Raw genomic sequence first — 16,400 nt, 5'->3', positions numbered from 1 at the left:
GGGAGCGCACGCACGTGGACCGGACGTCCGGCCAGCTCAAGGGGGCGGGGCCGGCGGCTGGGGGCGGGGCCGGCGGCTGGGGGCGGGCTGGGACCTAGCAGATGAGGACCGGGAAGGCGCGCCTCCCTAGAGTGCTGGGCAGGTGGGGATAGCAGGATTACTCCGCCCTGGGCGCTAAAACATTTCCAAGCTGGAAGAAACCCGGGGCGGGGGGCCTAACTTCAAGTTCAGGACTGGCCACCACTAGCTGTGCAGCCTCTGGCAATGGTAACAATAGTCGTGGTAGTGGCTACTGCCAAGTCTTAACAGCACTCTGTAGGCATTCTCATTGAATCTTCACAGTCCTTGAGACAGATACCATTACCATCCCCATTTTTTATTTATTTTGACCTGGCTGGGCAGCTTGTGGGATCTTAGTTCCCTGACCAGGGATTAAACTCCGCCCTCAGCAATAAAAGTGCAGAATCCTAACCACTGGACTTGTTGCAGGAAGGGGGACCCCTTCCAGGGCCCGAAACTGGGCTGTTGTCTAACACTTGGAAATGAATTGTCCGAGGAGACACATGTGCTGACAAAGCAAGAGATTTTATTGGGAAAGGGCTCCCAGCCGGAGAGCAGCAGGGTAAAAGAACCCAGGAGAACTGCTCTGCCACGTGGCTCGCAGTCTCTGGTTTCATGGTGATGGAATTGTGTTGTCTTTAGCCAATCATTCTGACTCACAAGTCCTTCCCAGTGGTGGGACGCCTTGTTCAGCCAAGATGGATGCCAGTGAGAAGGATTCTGGGAGGTGGTCAGACATGTATCTCCTTTTGGCCTTTCCTGAACTCTTCTGGTTGATGATGGCTTATTAGTTCCATGTTCCTTACCTGGACCTCCTATTGTAAAACAACTCACACAAATGGTTACTATGGTGCCTGGCCAGGGTCGGCTGTTTCAGTCAGTGTGCTTCCCCTAACAGACTGCCAGGGAATTCCCAGGAACTGACATTTAAGAATATATATATTTATTTATTTGGCCGTGTAGGGTCTTAGTTGTGGCACGTGTGATCCTTTGTTGTGGCACATGGCATAGATTCTCTAGTTGTGGTATGCAGGCTCAGTAGTTGTGGAAGCTGACATATAAAGGTTAATCCGTTTACCCTCTTACAATGTACATTGGCTATGGAGCTCATTCTATGCTTACAACCCTATCCAAGTCACTTAGCCTCTCTGCTCTTTCAAAGTGCAAATATTGGCTACCGTGCTGCTTGTTGAAAGAATTGAAAATACATAAAAGCACCTAAGGGTGCTTCACATATAGTTCAGTTCAGTCGCATCCGACTCTTTGTGACCCCACGGATTGCAGCACGCCAGGCTTCCCTGTCCATCACCAACTCCTGAAGCCTACTCAAACTCACGTCCATTGAGTCAGTGATGCCATCCAACCATCTCATTCTTTGTCATCCCCTTCTCCTCCTGCCTTCAATTTTCCCCAGCATCAGGGTCTTTTCAAATGAGTAGGTGGTCCTTAACTCCTACCCTGCCTCCTTCTCCCTCTTCCTTAACTGTATCTCTGCTTTCAGCTTCAAGGCAGGAATCTTGTCTGTCTTCACCACTAGTGTCCTCAGTGCCTGGCCCAGTGTCCAGCATATGAGGGATCCAATACATTGAAGGATGAAGTAATCCAACGTCTTTCTCTGATCACTCCAGTCCCTGAAACCTTTCTTCTTGAGGTCAGAAGCACTGACTGACATCACCCAATGAATAGGATTGCATCTCATGATCAAAGGGGCCATTCGGTCCAAACACCTGTTCAATGTTTGAATCTCCTCCACATCACCTCTGCTTACTTTACTTGGACAAGTCCAGTGTCAGTGAATGCACTGTCTTTCCAGACAGCTTCATGATGTCTTTGAAATTCAATCTTGGCCATTTTTCCCTAGGTAATATCTCTTCTAATTCACAGGGTCATAATAAAACAATTCTAATTCCTATTCTATAGAGCTAATGGCCCAGTCCTCTTCCTGGACTAAACAACTTGCAGATAACCTCACTTTGTGGTTCTCAGCCTCGTGCCTACTTCTGTCACGTCAGGATACCTAGACCACCCCCCACCCCACCCCGATCCCCATCAGTAACAATGACTGACCACGGCAGTGATAGAAATAAGATACCTTCACCTCCCCCAGGATATCAAGCTCTTCCTAGGGGCATATTGTTAGGCAATCCCTTCAAGATAATCCTTTTTCCCCCGGATTCTGCCTTACAGTATTGTGAGCTAGCAATGTACAAGTGGGAGCTCTAATTAGGCATCTTTGTGGTCCAATCTGCCAACAGCAGCTGCATCTCTGCTCTGGGATGATCCTGGAGGAAGAGCTAAAAGGCAGCTTCAGGAGCTTCAACCCAGGAATTTCCTCTGAACTGAAGCTCTGTCTTTGCAGTTTTGAGCTGATGTCATCAAGGACTTTTTCAGCTCAAACACATATGCTCTATTATTTTGGATGGCAATAATAAACTGAGCTGGCTTGGACTGCTTACACAATCTCACTTCATCCTGATAATGACCTGTATCTCAGTCACTCCTGTGTCCTTAGCATCTAGCATGACACCTGGACCACAGAGCTACTTCAAGTTGTTTGGTGCCCTCTGAGTCCAGTAGAGATGACTCCTTTGACTCCTGGGTCTTTGACTCAGTTCTTAAACTTACTTTCTGTATGTTTATTTTAAATAAATATTAATATGCAATTAACTTTACACCATCCATCACAAATATCATTAATATTTATTCTTTATTAAATAGCTTAAAAGAAAAAAAAAAAAGACTTCCCAGCTGGGAGATAAAGTCCAAACTCTGAAGATGAGCCTGAAACTCAAGGCTTTCTGTGACCTGGCCCTTGATCACTCCTCCAAACATATGTTCTACCATATGTCTTACCATATGTTCCCCCTTGGGAAAGGCAAAGGAAGAAGGCAATTTAGTTACTGCATTAGACTTTGCATGAAAACAACAGGTTCAAGTCCAAGCTCATCCTAAGTAGCAGTGAAACTTTGGACAAATCATTGAACTTCTGTTTTTCTCATCGTAAAACAGGAATTATAGCAGCCCTGTTTACTGCACAGGGTCAAACAAAACAACTGATGGTAGGGATCAAACGAGACAGTACTGTGTGAGCTCATTTTGTGAGTAATAAAGTGCTTTATGCACATGAGTGGTCACCATACCATGTGTCCTGCCTCTGCCCCTTGTCTGCAACATTTCCACATCCTGAAGCCCTTGTCCCTTCTTTCTCACTATTCACTCATTTACCCAGTCACACATTAATTAATCCAAAAAATATTAATTGAGGGCTTGGACTTCCCTGTGGCTCAGTAGTAAAGAATCCTCCTGCAATGCAGGGGACATGGGTTGGATCCCTGGGTTGGGAAAGATCGCCTGGAGTAGGAAATGGCAACCCACTCCATTATTCTTGCCTGGGAAATCCCATGGACAGAGGAGTCTGGTGGGCGACAGTCCATGGAGTCGCAAAAGAATCAGACATGACTTGTTAAACAACAACAAAAAACAACGAACTGTGTGCTGGCCCAAATGATAAAGAAGTGAGGAAAATCCAATCTGTTCTCCCTTCATAGAACACAAGGTCTTGTGGGGGAAAAATGGTTGCAAATTGAACAACCACACAAACAAAAGTAAAACTGCAGGGAGACTTCTCTGGTGGTTCAGGGGCTAAGACTCGGCGCTCTCAATGCAGGGGGCCTGGGTTGAATCCCTGGTCAGGGAACTAGATCCCTTGTACCGCAACTGGGAGTTTGCATGCAGCAACTAAAACCTGGTGCAGCCAAATACATAAATAACTTTAAAAATTAATAAACTTAAAAAAGTAAAACTGCAGCTGTGACTCCAGCTCAGGAGTGGGTCCATAGGGCCCCCCAAAACGATCATGATGGGGGAATCCAGGGCTTAAGTTGCCTCCAAGGCCCAGTTTGAGTCCTGCTTTCTCCAGGAAGCCTTTTCTAACCACTCTGGCCCAGAGGTCTTCAGTGCCTGCCCCACCCCCATCTTCAGTTAACTTATCTATCCAGTTCATTTAATCACACCCAGTCAGGCCTTGTTATTTTGGTTTCAAGTGTGGCTGGTTTTCCCGATTTCACTGGAAGTGCCTCCTGGGCAGGGAATGCTTGGCACTCTTAAATCCCACAGCACCAAGCAGAAGACTGGGCCCACTGTGGTCCAGGGACCTGGTATATCAGGGACTGTCACAGGGAGAAAGGATGCCCTTTCTGAGAGTGAGCTCTAGAGGGGACAGGGAGCTGCCAAAGACCATCTCTCCAGCCCCTATTTCACAATCGAGCCCACTAGCCCTGTTTTTCAGAGGAGAAAAGCTCTCTTCCCTAGGAGAGCCAGGATGTTGCCCAGTATGATCTTTCTTCCCAGTTAAAATCCTTCCATGGCTCCCAGTCTTCAGGGTAAAGTCCAAACTCCTCAGCATGGCAGCTGCATCCCTACCCGGTCTGACTTCTGGCTGACTCTCTGGTCTCAACTTCCAAAATGCTCCTCACACTCCAAGCTGGCCACATCATTCTCCTTTGTGATACCTCCAAAGCACCCACTTTCATTCCTTCTGCCTAGGATGTCCACCCAGTCTGTCTGCTTCTGCTACCAAAACTCAGCTCAGCTGTCTTCTCCAGAACCCCTTCCCCCAGGTTAAGGATTCCACCTCTAGGCTCCTGCTACATCCTGTGGCCACCCCTCAACCCTTTTCTGCACTGTGTTCTGTCAGACCAGACACCTACCAACTGATGGAGGGGAGCCAGGGAGGGGACTGTGTTGGTCCATCCCTAATTGTCTACCTTCTGCCACAGAGCCCGACATGTCAGGACATGAGTGCTCCAAGCCATTGGCTAAATGAATCATGAAGGTGACCTGGCTCATGCCTTCCTAGGCCCATCTGAAGAAAGGGATCTCTGATCTGCTGGGAGCACAGCAACACCCTTGATCTGTGATGGACATCACGAGAAAGTTTGTTTTTTGATCACCAGGAGTGGTGCTGACTTTCTGGGAGGGGAAAACACTAGTAAAGTGTGCTATGTGTGCACTGTCTCAGATGCGGACACTGAGGCTCAGAAAGGTTAAGTGACTTGGTGGGTCACAGGCAGAGCCAGGACTTAGAAGCCAAGGAGTTAAGAGTCTGGAACCTACTCTTAACAACTATATTCTATTGTCTCCAGTAATAACCGAGAAGGAATGATGGAGGTATGCACACTAGGAGTAAATTCCAGAATCTGCAGAGGTTTACAGGGACATCCTTCAGCCATCCTTTGGGGCCTGCTGTACCTCGCTCACTTGTATGAGGCTCTTGCCAGAATGGGTGGATAGGAAGAGCCAGCAGTGCTAGATGGGAAAATCATGCATTTTAGTGTGTTGAGGAGCTTGGAAAGCTGGGGATGTTTACCTCAGAAAAAAAGGAACAAGATTTAATTGAAAAATATGTAAAAACCATCTAGAGGATCTCGAGTGCGCTCCAGCTCGCGTTCAGTATAAGACGTAGATCTGAGCGACCGAAGCCACGAGCGAGATGCCGGTGGCTGTGGGTCCCTATGGACAGTCCCAGACAAGCTGCTTCGACCGCGTGAAGATGGGCTTCATGATGGGTTGTGCTGTGGGCATGGCGGCGGGGGCGCTCTTCGGCACCTTTTCCTGTCTCAGGATCGGAATGCAGGGTCGGGAGCTGATGGACGGCATCAGAAAAACCATGATGCAGAGTGGCGGCACCTTTGGCACATTCATGGCCATTGGGATGGGCATCCGATGCTAATCAGGGCAGTGGTTGCCCACAACATCCACCCCCTCCCATCAGTTCCATCCCATGTGTACTATAACAAAGCAAGTCTTTGAGTATTCGGGGAAAAAAAACAAACCATCTAGAATTACACAGGATTAAATGCTTTTTTTTATTTTAAAAATTATTTATTTTTGGCTGCGCTAGGTCTTTGTTGCAGAGCTCAGGCTTCTCACTGCAGTGGCTTCTCTTGTTGCAGAGCACAGGTTCTAGACTGCTCAGGCTTCACTAGTTGTGGCACACAGGCTTAGTTACTCAGACACTCAAGTAAGCTCAGGCATTGAAGTCACATGTGGCAAAATTCAGTCATTAAATGGACATTAAAAAAAAAGGTGTTGGGGACTTCCCTGGTGGTCCAGTGGCTAAGACTCAGCACTCCCAATGCAGGGGGACTGGGTTTGATCCCTGGTCAGGAAACTAGATCCCACATGCTGCAACTAAGAGCCGGTACAACCAAATAAATATAAATTTTTTAAAAAAGATATTTCTTTAAAAAAATAATAAACATAAAGTTTTTAAAAAGGTGTTGGGAATTCCCTGGTGGTCCACAGGTTAGAACTTGGTGCTTTCACTGCCAGGGTCAGGTTCAGTCCCTGGTTGGGGAACTAAGATTCTATAAGCCATGTGGCATGGCCAAAAAAAAGAAAAAACAAACCAAGTGTCACATATACTCAATTTCTTTTTAAAAACGTGAAAATTTAAATTTTTACTATTGAGAAATCATGAATCCTATGAAATCTAAGATTTTAGAAGATTCTAACTTGGATTCCAGAACCTTGGACTCATACTTGCATTCTGAGCTTGGTGCCCTCAGTCACATTGCTTGCCTATCTCCCAGAAAAGCTCTCCACTGAGCCAAAACTGCTTGGTTTGCAGTAAAATACCATGCAGAGTGTCTTACTTAAGCTTTAGATTGCAAGAATGGCAAGGGGCCACAGACACCAGCACCATCATCCTTCATAATCACTCTTCATGAGTCCCATTTCATTAGCCTTCATTCAGTCTCTGCAAATCTGTAGGAAAAGAAAATATGGGGCTAGCAACTAGAATACCAGAAATGAGTTCTGGTCCAAGGTCTGCAACTAGGTATCGCTGTTTTTTTAATTTTTCCAAGCAGTTTTCTTCAAGCCTCCTTCACAAAGTCACATGAGCTATTATAGCTGAAATACTTAGAAAAGTTAAATCCATCTAACACATGTAAGGCTTTATTATTATCTCTGACTGCCTCCTTTTGCCTGCATTGCATATAAAGCATCATACTGACCACAGTCTTGGCCCCAGAGAGATAAGAAAGGGTAACAGTTCTCAGCCTGAGCAGGAGTCTTTGCCTTCCAAAGTCAAATATAAATGACTGCGGGCTACCTGCTGCTTTGGATCATATTATTAACACTTCTGCTCTTGCCACTGGTGTAAGATCAAGCATTGACTATATTTAGCTCTCTTTTGTTTTGCTTCCCTGAGTCAGAAGGGAAATACTTCTTCCCACTCTATTCCTCTTCCCACGCTGAGAGTATCCCAAAGGCAAGATCATTTCCCTTTTTGGCTAGATCATTTCATGCAGCTCCCTGATGATAAGAACTTGTCCTTCCCTCAACACCCACATAACCCAAGCTGAATGGAAAATCTCTAGGAATGGTAACCATGTCTTTGGGTTCTACTTCAACACTCCGGCGTGATTACTCAATCACAAGGGTGAGACTCAAAGGACTGGAGCATTCAGTCAAGGCTAAAAATAGCTTAAGATGTCAAAATTACCTCCTAATAACTGATTTCCTTGGGTAGATGTATGAGACGATGGGACTTTAGTGGTAAAGAATTCAGAGAGTTTAAGTCAGATCCGCATGTATATATTTCTCGCCTCCCTCCCCACCACCCCCGCCACTTATTAGCTATTATACTGCCCAGTTTACCCACCAATTTTGGGGCCAAGTTTCTTGTCTGTGAAAAACGGGAATAGTGCCCACCTTCTAGACTTGTTGAGAAGATAGCAGTAAGTAATGGAGTAATTGTGGAGGGCTGCTGCAAAGAATGAAAGGGAGTCTGTGTGGGGAAGAGCTTCAGCCCAAGAAGGGCTAAGGCCTGACAGAGCACTCAGATGTCATTAGTCAGGATCAGTGCTCCGCACATCACAATCCACCACCTTTCATGAGGCCTCGAGCTACCACGGGCTGCCCAGAATCCCGAGCGAGGAAAGGCGGCCAGGAGCCAACCTGGCTTCTTGCAGAAGGGCGCTCCAAGAAAATCTTGTGCATTTGGGCTTCCAGTGGGTCGCAGCCGCAGGCCTCAAGGCCTCTTACTTACCTGAGAATGGTAACAGTCCTTAACGGCAGCCAATAACGGCTCACCTGTAGCAAAGGCCGGCTGAGGTCAAACCTAGGATTTTGGAGCCGACGCCCAAAACCCTAAACTGCATCGAACTACAACTCCCAGCATGCGACGCGACCGCCCGGGTGGAGGAGCTTGGGCCTCGCCAACCTCGGGCCCTTCTTTCCTCCCGCGCGGCCGAACTCCCAGAACTTCCGGATAGTGCTGGCTCCCCACCCTCCTCTCTAGATTTCTGGGTATTGTAGTCCATCTTGTTCCGGTTTCCCGGGAATAACCTGCTCCTAGCTACGGCTACTTTCGCCACAAAAACTACAAAACCCAGAATATCGCGAAAGTTCCCCTTGTCCAATAGAAACCCCCCATGTAGCGGGGCGCGGAGGCCGGCTCTCGCAAGTCAAGATGGCGGACGAGAGTGATACAGCAGTGAAGCCGCCGGCACCTCCGCTGCCGCAGATGATGGAAGGGAATGGAAACGGCCATGAGCACTGCAGCGATTGCGAGAACGAGGAGGACAACAGCTACAACCGGGGGTAACGAGATCCTCGGAGTCCAATTCCCATACAGTCCGCCACAACCTGGGTCTCTGGGGTGCGGGGAAGTCACCGGGAGCTTAGGGTAGCCCTACCCCCTCATTCCTATTGGCTGAGACATTGGACTCGTGTCTGGCGATTGGTTGCTGTCTTTGTCATTTATCAGGGGTGGGTGCTCAGTATGTTAAGGCCCAGAGACATTCAATACTTTTATTATATAAAAGTTCTTCTGTGTAATATTCCCATCATGTGGCTCATGCGCGTCCGGGGAAAAGAGCATGTTGGACGATGGCCTTCGATGGCACAACACAGGTCAATCTAACAGTGCAGTTCAAAAGGAATGTTACTTACAGTGGTGTTGTGTGAACAACGTGATTAGCAGTAAACGAATAATGAAACGTTTCACTACAGTTCACCTTCAAGGAGGAAATTCATCAAGCTATACCAACCATAATTATGTTGTAAAAATATCACTACTAGAGAATCCAGGATATAAACTCACCTTATAAACCCTATGTAAATACTGTATGATAATATTTTGATGTATATGGTGTCCGCTGCTCCAAATGATCCATACGTTTCCCGAGCAATATACAATTAGGTCTTTCAGTATCTTTGCTCTGTTAACTTTGCGAAGTAGCTTCGAGCTTCAAGAAACTGAGTGATGGTGCTTCCTTGGACAGTTTGGAAGTGGTTTAATACTGCGTCTCCTGTACTTCAGGGTCTTGCTTCCGGGTAACTATTCCTCGAGTAGAAGGAACGCATCAAACGTTAAGTGTTGAGCTTCCAAATTTAAGCCACACCCGATCATTTCTCTTTCCTCACATTGTTACAGTGGCTGGCGCAGAGGCTGGCTCTCCTTATCTATATATATGTTTCCTAACGGAAAGTCATGAGAGACTCCTGGATGTATAACTTTGGCTGAGTCTTTGGTGGTCTGATTTTCGTAGCCATTTTGTCCTTTGCTGAATCAATCGGTTGGTGGTAGCCCTGGAGGTAAAAGTGGAAGGTTGAGGTCTTTGGATAAACTTTAAAGAGAGATTCTGTTACCTTGAGGTGATAGGAGAACAAAAGATTATTTAAATGGCTTATAAGTGGCTTGTGATGAATGCTTAGGTTAAAAGATCTAGCTTTATGTTCTTCAGTCAGCTTTAAAACCACAAGAAGATGTAGGGGGAAAGGAAGCTTGTCAGATTTGGTTTTTATAGGACTGTTCTTTTGCACACAGATCTAATGTAATAAAAACCTCTAGATTCCTGAGAAAGGAAGAGCTGAAAAAGAGGAACTAGGAACAGGAAGGAGGGAAAGTGGCCCTTCTGAGTAGAGACCCCAATCACATGTGAGAGTTGTTGAGTTCGAGATTCGTTTCAGAAGTGAAAGTACCACTTCATCTTTGCTGTGTGTGTAGTTGCTTTTAGTTTTCAATGCTAAACTGTTGCCCCGACCAGTGTCTGTAGCTTGTTAATTGGTTTTGTTGCCTATAATCTATGAATCACTTTGCAGGACTGTTTGGCAAAAAGTTCTGTGTTTTACTTAGAGTACAACAAAGTGGTAACCTTAAAAAAAACTCTTTGGAAGTGCATGGTTATGTGCTGGGTGAACAAAATAAGTTTATTAGTATCCCAAATCTGGAGATCTGTATAAGTGAGCTTGGAGGTCGCAGGTGAAAAACAGAGGACCCAGCCTGAAGGGCAGAGTCTAGTTCTGGCACTTGGAATCTGGGATAGACTTGACATTTTTTCCATTGTCAGAGGAAACAGTTTTGGGAAGAAGCTGTGTAATATAGTGGGAAAAGCATAGACTTTGGAATCATTCAAACCTGTGTTCAAAGCCTGGTTTTGACACTTAATGGTCCTGTGTCCTTGGGAAAGTTACTTAACCTCCAGTTGTCCAGATTATATGAGATAACATATGAAGCAGCCTTGCCCCTTCTATTTCTTCAGATCTGCCCTGTCCTCCCCCTAACCCCCTCCCCCTTCCCCCATCACATGCTGTATTTTTTTGTAGCTTTTATCATGACAATAGTTAAGTAACATTTGTATCTACTGTTTGTCTTACCGGACAGTGAGGAGTTTCAGAACAGGACTCCTATCTTTGAGATGGCTAGCAGTTAGTGAGTATTTGTGAGTATTTGCTGGATGAATGAATGACATGTTAAAAGTTTATAGCCCAGTGTTAGTGCAGCTTCGTTTCTCCTCACTGAAGCGAAGCATATCAGATTTTTCTCACATGTACACTTAATTTTCCCCAAATAAGTCCCATAAGCCTTACTATGCTGCTGCTGCTGCTAAGTCGCTTCAGTTGTGTCCAACTCTGTGCGACCCCATAGACGGCAGCCCACCAGGCTCCCGTGTCCCTGGGATTCTCCAGACAAGAACGCTGGAGTGGGTTGCCATTTCCTTCTCCAATGCATGAAAGTGAAAAGTGAAAGTGAAGTCTCTCAGCCATGTCTGACTCTTAGCGACCCCATGGACTGCAGCCTACCAGGCTCCTCTGTCCAGGGGATTTTCCAGGCGAGAGTACTGGAGTGGGTTGCCGTTGCCTTCTCTGAAGCCTTACTATAGTTACTGTGAAATATCCACAGAAATCAAGGATCCTCCACTTCTGTCATGGAAGTTTTCCACTGTTTTTTGGCTTCTTGAAATGTTGCTTGTCTTTACTTAATATTATTTTAAATAAAAAGAATCAAAGGGCAATATCTCCTTTTGATGCTAACAGTTCTAACAGACAGTATGCAATAAAAGTTAATGATAGTTCAAACCAACCCTTGTTCTCTTGGGCCTTTCTTTCAGGATGGGCTCAGTGCTTTACACTGATGAAATGAGCTGTGTTCATGCACTAGAATAATAGGGAAGTGTATTGGTGCTGGTTCTTATGTCCTTTCTTTTTTTTTTTTTTTATAATTTATTTATTATTTTTGTCTGTGCCAGGTCTTTAGTTGGGGCATGTGGGGTCTAGTTCCCTGCCCAGAGATTGAACCCAGGCCCCCTGCATTGCGAGCTTGGAGTCTTAGCCACTGAACCACCAGGGAAGTCCCCTTATGTCCTTTCTTTATGTATTTTAGTTCTTGATTTTTCTAGTCCTGAGTTTTTTCTTCCATAATTAGGCATTTGGCGGGTATAAATTTCATGTACACAAAAGCACACGCATGTTCACATGTATACATCTATAGTATAGATGTGTCCATGTGAGTGTGTGTGTATCTCTTTACAGTTTTTCTATTTTTTAAAAAATCTACTCGACTGAGGAAAGAAAGGAAGGTAGCATTCCCCCTAGCCTAACCCCCCCAGTTACCTGGCATAAGTTACCTTGAGCAGTTAATTGAGTTGAGAGTCAGGCTAAAATAATCTTTATACTACATCCCTCTGCAGGTCATGATTCATCTATAGGATTTAATTTGCTTGCTTGTTTTTAGTGAGAGATTTATCACTGAAGAATAAACCTTATCAGCTGGCAGTAGATTTTAACTGTGAGATAACAGTTTATTTGGATGCTTTGGAATAGGAAAAAATTTTTACACTGTTGTGCTGTTAGGATTCTGTTGGAATTTATTTTGCAATGTTGTTAATACCACTGAGATTCTGGGAAGTCATTGGTCAAGAACACTTTGATCAGGGATGTCTGTTTCCCATTCTGTTCTCTTACTCCGTGGGGACAGGTTAAAATGGGTTCTTACAAGTTTTACTTGCTGATAATGTGATATTATTCCTTATGAAGAAACTTAAAAGAAGGGTCTTTTTGAATGGAATTCCATAAAGCTATCCTTATTTGCTTCTGTTTTATTCTTCAGCTTCTCCAAGAGTGGCTCTTTCCACATTTATTTGATGGCTTATAGCTGTATCTGGTCCTTAGAAGGAAGAAATCTTTTTAGTTCCTTTTTTTTAATTTCTCCCTTCAGCTTTTGGTTCTTCAAAACTAGATCAAAGCAGAAATGAAAAGAGAAGCCTCATCACTGATATCAAATAAGTGTTCTAATTTTATTTCCCAATTAAGTGGCAATTAAAAAGAAACTAATCAAGAGCTGCTTCAAAGAGAAAAGACTGGAAAGCAGAAGAAATGAAAAGTAAATGAGAGCCTATTTCTGGGAGACTGCTGCTCATGGCAAAGCAGTTTTGCTGATTTTTCACATTGTTTAACTAATGTGCTCACTCTAAAATGTCCCAGCTTTACTAAGTCTGCCCTTAACCCTTTCCCTGCAGAGTCCATAAGTTTGGAGACCACAGATTCAGTAACTTTAGGAGGTTGCTTCAGCTCTTCCTGTTTAACCTTTTGTCTGAAATCTCTGCCCTACAAGCCTCTCTTCCAGCTCCCCAAGGACGAGGCGCTCTTGTGACAGTTGCATGTAAGGCCCGCAAAATGTGGCGTTTCTGTTAAAAGCACCAAAGCAAAAACAAAACTAATATTCTTCAACAGGGTCAGTACTTGCTGCAGATTTTTTTCCTCTGCTGCTGTCTTTGAGAGAGAGCTAAGGAGGCTTCACTATTGTTAAGTGGTCAATAAATGTTCTCTATTGCTAATGTGACTGTGTGCTGAGCCCTGTGGTAAAGCCCTTTACATGGATTATCTCGTGTACACTTCACTAGTAAAGACTGATTTAGCTTTTGTAATGAGGCTTGGGATTTGCCAATCCACCTCTCCTTGTGACACCCAGGATGATCCATTCTGAACTTGCTGGATTTCCTTTCCTTACTTGCACTGACTCCTCCTCCGGACTTGACAGCAGTGTGCATCCTGTCTTTGAACCCATGGACTTTCCCAAACTAGGGAACCACTGTGTGATGGAGGTGGCTGGCTCCTTTAAATTGTCCTTGATAGACTGGTATCTTTTTCAGAGTTCATTCCAATGTGTGAAATTGCTGCTAGCATTGAGTCCCCGCTCAGAAAATTACTGAAAATGGTCTCTGAACTGCATCTGATTTGACCTCGGAGTTGTCAGGTTACAGTCTAGCTCACCAAATCAACCCGGAGTATGTAGAATTTACATTTCCGTCTCATTCCCATTTCGAATTACTTAGAGTATCAGAGCTCTTGTGACCCCTGAAAAAAACAGCTTTCCTTCATGGCAGGATTGGCTGGTTCACCCTCAAAACTCTGGCTAACCCAGGGAAGGCAGAGGGTGGCAGTAAAAACAATCTTCGGTAATCCTTTCCCATCCTGCTGTTCTTTTCACAGGCCACCTGGGCACCTTGATGGCAGTAGTAAAGAGTTTTTATTTTTAGGATCATTTAGGACTCAAAGGCAGTTTTTTGTGAGTGACTGACAGTGGGAGCTTGCAAAGTTTGGGAGATGGCATTAAGTGATTCTGCAGTCTCAGTAGTTCAGAGGATCAGCAGCTGTACTGATCCACACCATGTGGTTTCCACCTGCGCCCCCTTGTAAACACCACCGTATTCACCTGGGTTTGGGTCTTCTGAATACTCTACCAATAGGCTTGCTGGTGAATCACCTCAGGAGTAAATTGATTTGCAGAAGGGGCGTTTCCTGAGAGTACAGTGGTTAGGACTCAGTGCTTTCACTGCTGTGGCCCTGGGTACAATCCCTGGTTGGGGAACTAAGGTCCTGCAAGCTGCTGTGTGGCCAAAAAATAGAAGAAAATTGATTTACAGAAGAATTTCCTTATGTCTACAAGTGGCATCAAAAGGATGTTAGAGGCTAGTTATTTGTTTAGTAAGTTTCTCTGGAAATTTTGAATTTGAGCCTAAAAAATTAACTTCCAGCTTAATTCTACTGCTACGAGGTAGAAAACACGTAACCGAAAGTTGTGAATTTCCTTTTCTGAACTCTTTTTTTTTTTTTTAATTTTAATCTCATAATTAAACCTAAACCCATAGTGTGTGTTTCAGACATTGGAACCATTGGAAACGGTTAAAAGGGAGTTTTTTTGTTTTAACTCTTGTAGGAGTAGAACAGGTCCTAAGGAGAGAGGAGACAATAAGAGTTGAAAATTGAATGAGAAATTTGATCATCTAAAATCTCAAACAGTGGCTCAGAAGAGCCCCGCATCGCTTCCACTCTCTTAGAACATTAGCGCAGCTGTCCTCTGGAAATATTGCTGAAGGTGTTTTGTTGCCCCTCTTTTGGGCTCCAGCTTCTCAGGGTTTTATTTTAGTCTTATTACGCCTGGAAAGCATCAGTCAAGCACGTGTTTGGTGAACTGTCAATTGTGTGCTCAGCATAACTAGAGATGCTGTGAGAAACAGCTGTGTAAGATGGGGTCCCTAGACTCTGGAAACATTTTTTTATCTCATTGGGAAGCCAGGCAGCCACCCATTATTATATGTAAAGTATTAAATTGTACGGGAGATCATAACCTTAAAAGAGACAGACCTCAAGGAGCATGAGAGCTGGAGTAGTCAGAGGAGGCGTCCTGGATAAAACATGGCTCACTCTCCTTGCCTTTAGCATCTACTCATCTATCACACAGAAATTTGTTTTAGGGCTTTCGAAGGTTCTCAGATAAATTCTTACAGGGAATGAGACTTCAGTGTTTGGGGGCGGAGTGGGCCAGGTCCTTAGAATGGTGACTTGCCCCTGGGTTCCAGTCGGTTCGTTGATGCCTCACATCCCTGGGCCTTGGTTTCCTCTTCTGTAAACAACAGGTTAAGCCAGATGGCCCTGAGAGCTCCTTCCAGCCCCCGTGGTTTAGCTTCCATGATAACAGCTTTCTGTCCAGCAGCCCCACACCTTTGAGTGGACTTTGGCAGCGGCAGGATTAAGAGGAGGCCCAAGTTGTGGACCCACCCTGCTCCTGTTGTTTAGAGCTTCGCTGCTCTTCTTGTCAGCTTGCCCTTCCCTCCCACCACGCTCACACTCGAATGCTGTGTTCCGCTTCTAGAAATAAGTACTGAGGTTCGTTTTCCACCTCCTCCCCCAGCCCTGACTTTCTACCAGAGCATCCATAGGATTTCTTCCTTGTTTGAACTTAGAATATTTTGACCTTCGTTTAAAAATGACATTTCATGATCGCTTTTCTTCCTTGTTGCTGGTTTTGTCATTCTGCTCATTCATCTCATACTTGCAAAGTTGGTTGTTAATGACTTGAGTTGATCAGCTTTACTTTAGAATGTACATTCCAAAATTTTTATGTGAACTCCCATCTCCTTTTCCATTGCAGGCAAACAGCCCCTCCTCCTCCTCCAAAAAAAGAGCTGGCAAGTTTCACTAATTCTCTGCTCATTATTTTGGAACCAAATGAACCAAAGGTAGACTTTGATTTGCTGTATTCCAAGGCGCTGGCCCATCCCTTTGAAGTATGTTAGGGTGACTTGACAGGTTTAGTAAGATCTGAGAGAGATTTTTTGTTTTCATTTGCAGAGTCCCAGCATGCCCAGGGATACCCACCCAGTGGGGATGGACTCCAGGTCCCTTTAAAAATGAAGCCACATTCTTTTGAGGAGCACCAGCCTTGCTTCCATGGGGTCCTTTGGTTTCGTTCTTCCTAAATCCGAATTGAGCCCATCCTTCTGTGAAATGGTGTTGGCTTCCTAAGAAGCTACTCCTAATACTTCCTAAAACCTACTCTCAAGGCCTCTGAGCTTGGTTTGGTTTCTTACAGATAATTAAAGTTATTATAATCACCTAGAAAGCTAACCCTCTTGGGCTCCTTGGAAGTCTCTTCTCTGAGTCACTTGTCATCCTGTTTGGCTTGTTAACTGAGAGACCGTGATGAGCTCATGATGTTCTTATGAAGGTGGCTCTCAGTACCTGGTTGCTCAGTGACTGACTTTTCT

The 16,400-nt window shown here is 44.9% G+C and overlaps 1 protein-coding gene, 1 long non-coding RNA gene and 1 pseudogene across 2 annotated transcripts in view; 2 read left to right on the top strand and 1 right to left on the bottom strand.

The window, feature by feature from the left end:
- The first annotated feature begins 5,551 nt into the window (after positions 1-5,551).
- On the top strand, positions 5,552-5,791 carry LOC145540799 (reactive oxygen species modulator 1 pseudogene; annotated as a pseudogene).
- A 699-nt stretch (positions 5,792-6,490) lies between these two features.
- On the bottom strand, positions 6,491-7,915 carry LOC145541223 (uncharacterized). Its single transcript, XR_014078883.1, has 2 exons — positions 7,730-7,915; positions 6,491-6,828 (listed from the first exon to the last, which is right to left on the bottom strand). It is a non-coding gene; the product is annotated as an uncharacterized LOC145541223 (long non-coding RNA).
- Positions 7,916-8,515: 600 nt separating this feature from the next.
- The window catches only part of NMT1 (N-myristoyltransferase 1), a 29,835-nt gene continuing 21,950 nt past the window's right edge, over positions 8,516-16,400 (top strand). The window contains exon 1 of the mRNA XM_081577080.1: positions 8,516-8,670. Coding sequence (XP_081433206.1) covers positions 8,540-8,670 — 131 coding nt within the window. The 5' untranslated portion in view covers positions 8,516-8,539. The remainder of the gene's footprint in view (positions 8,671-16,400) is intronic.

The sequence above is a fragment of the Giraffa tippelskirchi genome, chromosome 3, assembly GCF_054371585.1.
Source record: "Giraffa tippelskirchi isolate mGirTip1 chromosome 3, T2T-mGirTip1v1.2.pri, whole genome shotgun sequence".
Lineage (NCBI taxonomy): Eukaryota > Metazoa > Chordata > Mammalia > Artiodactyla > Giraffidae > Giraffa > Giraffa tippelskirchi.
This window is presented reverse-complemented; position numbering and strand designations above follow the sequence as displayed.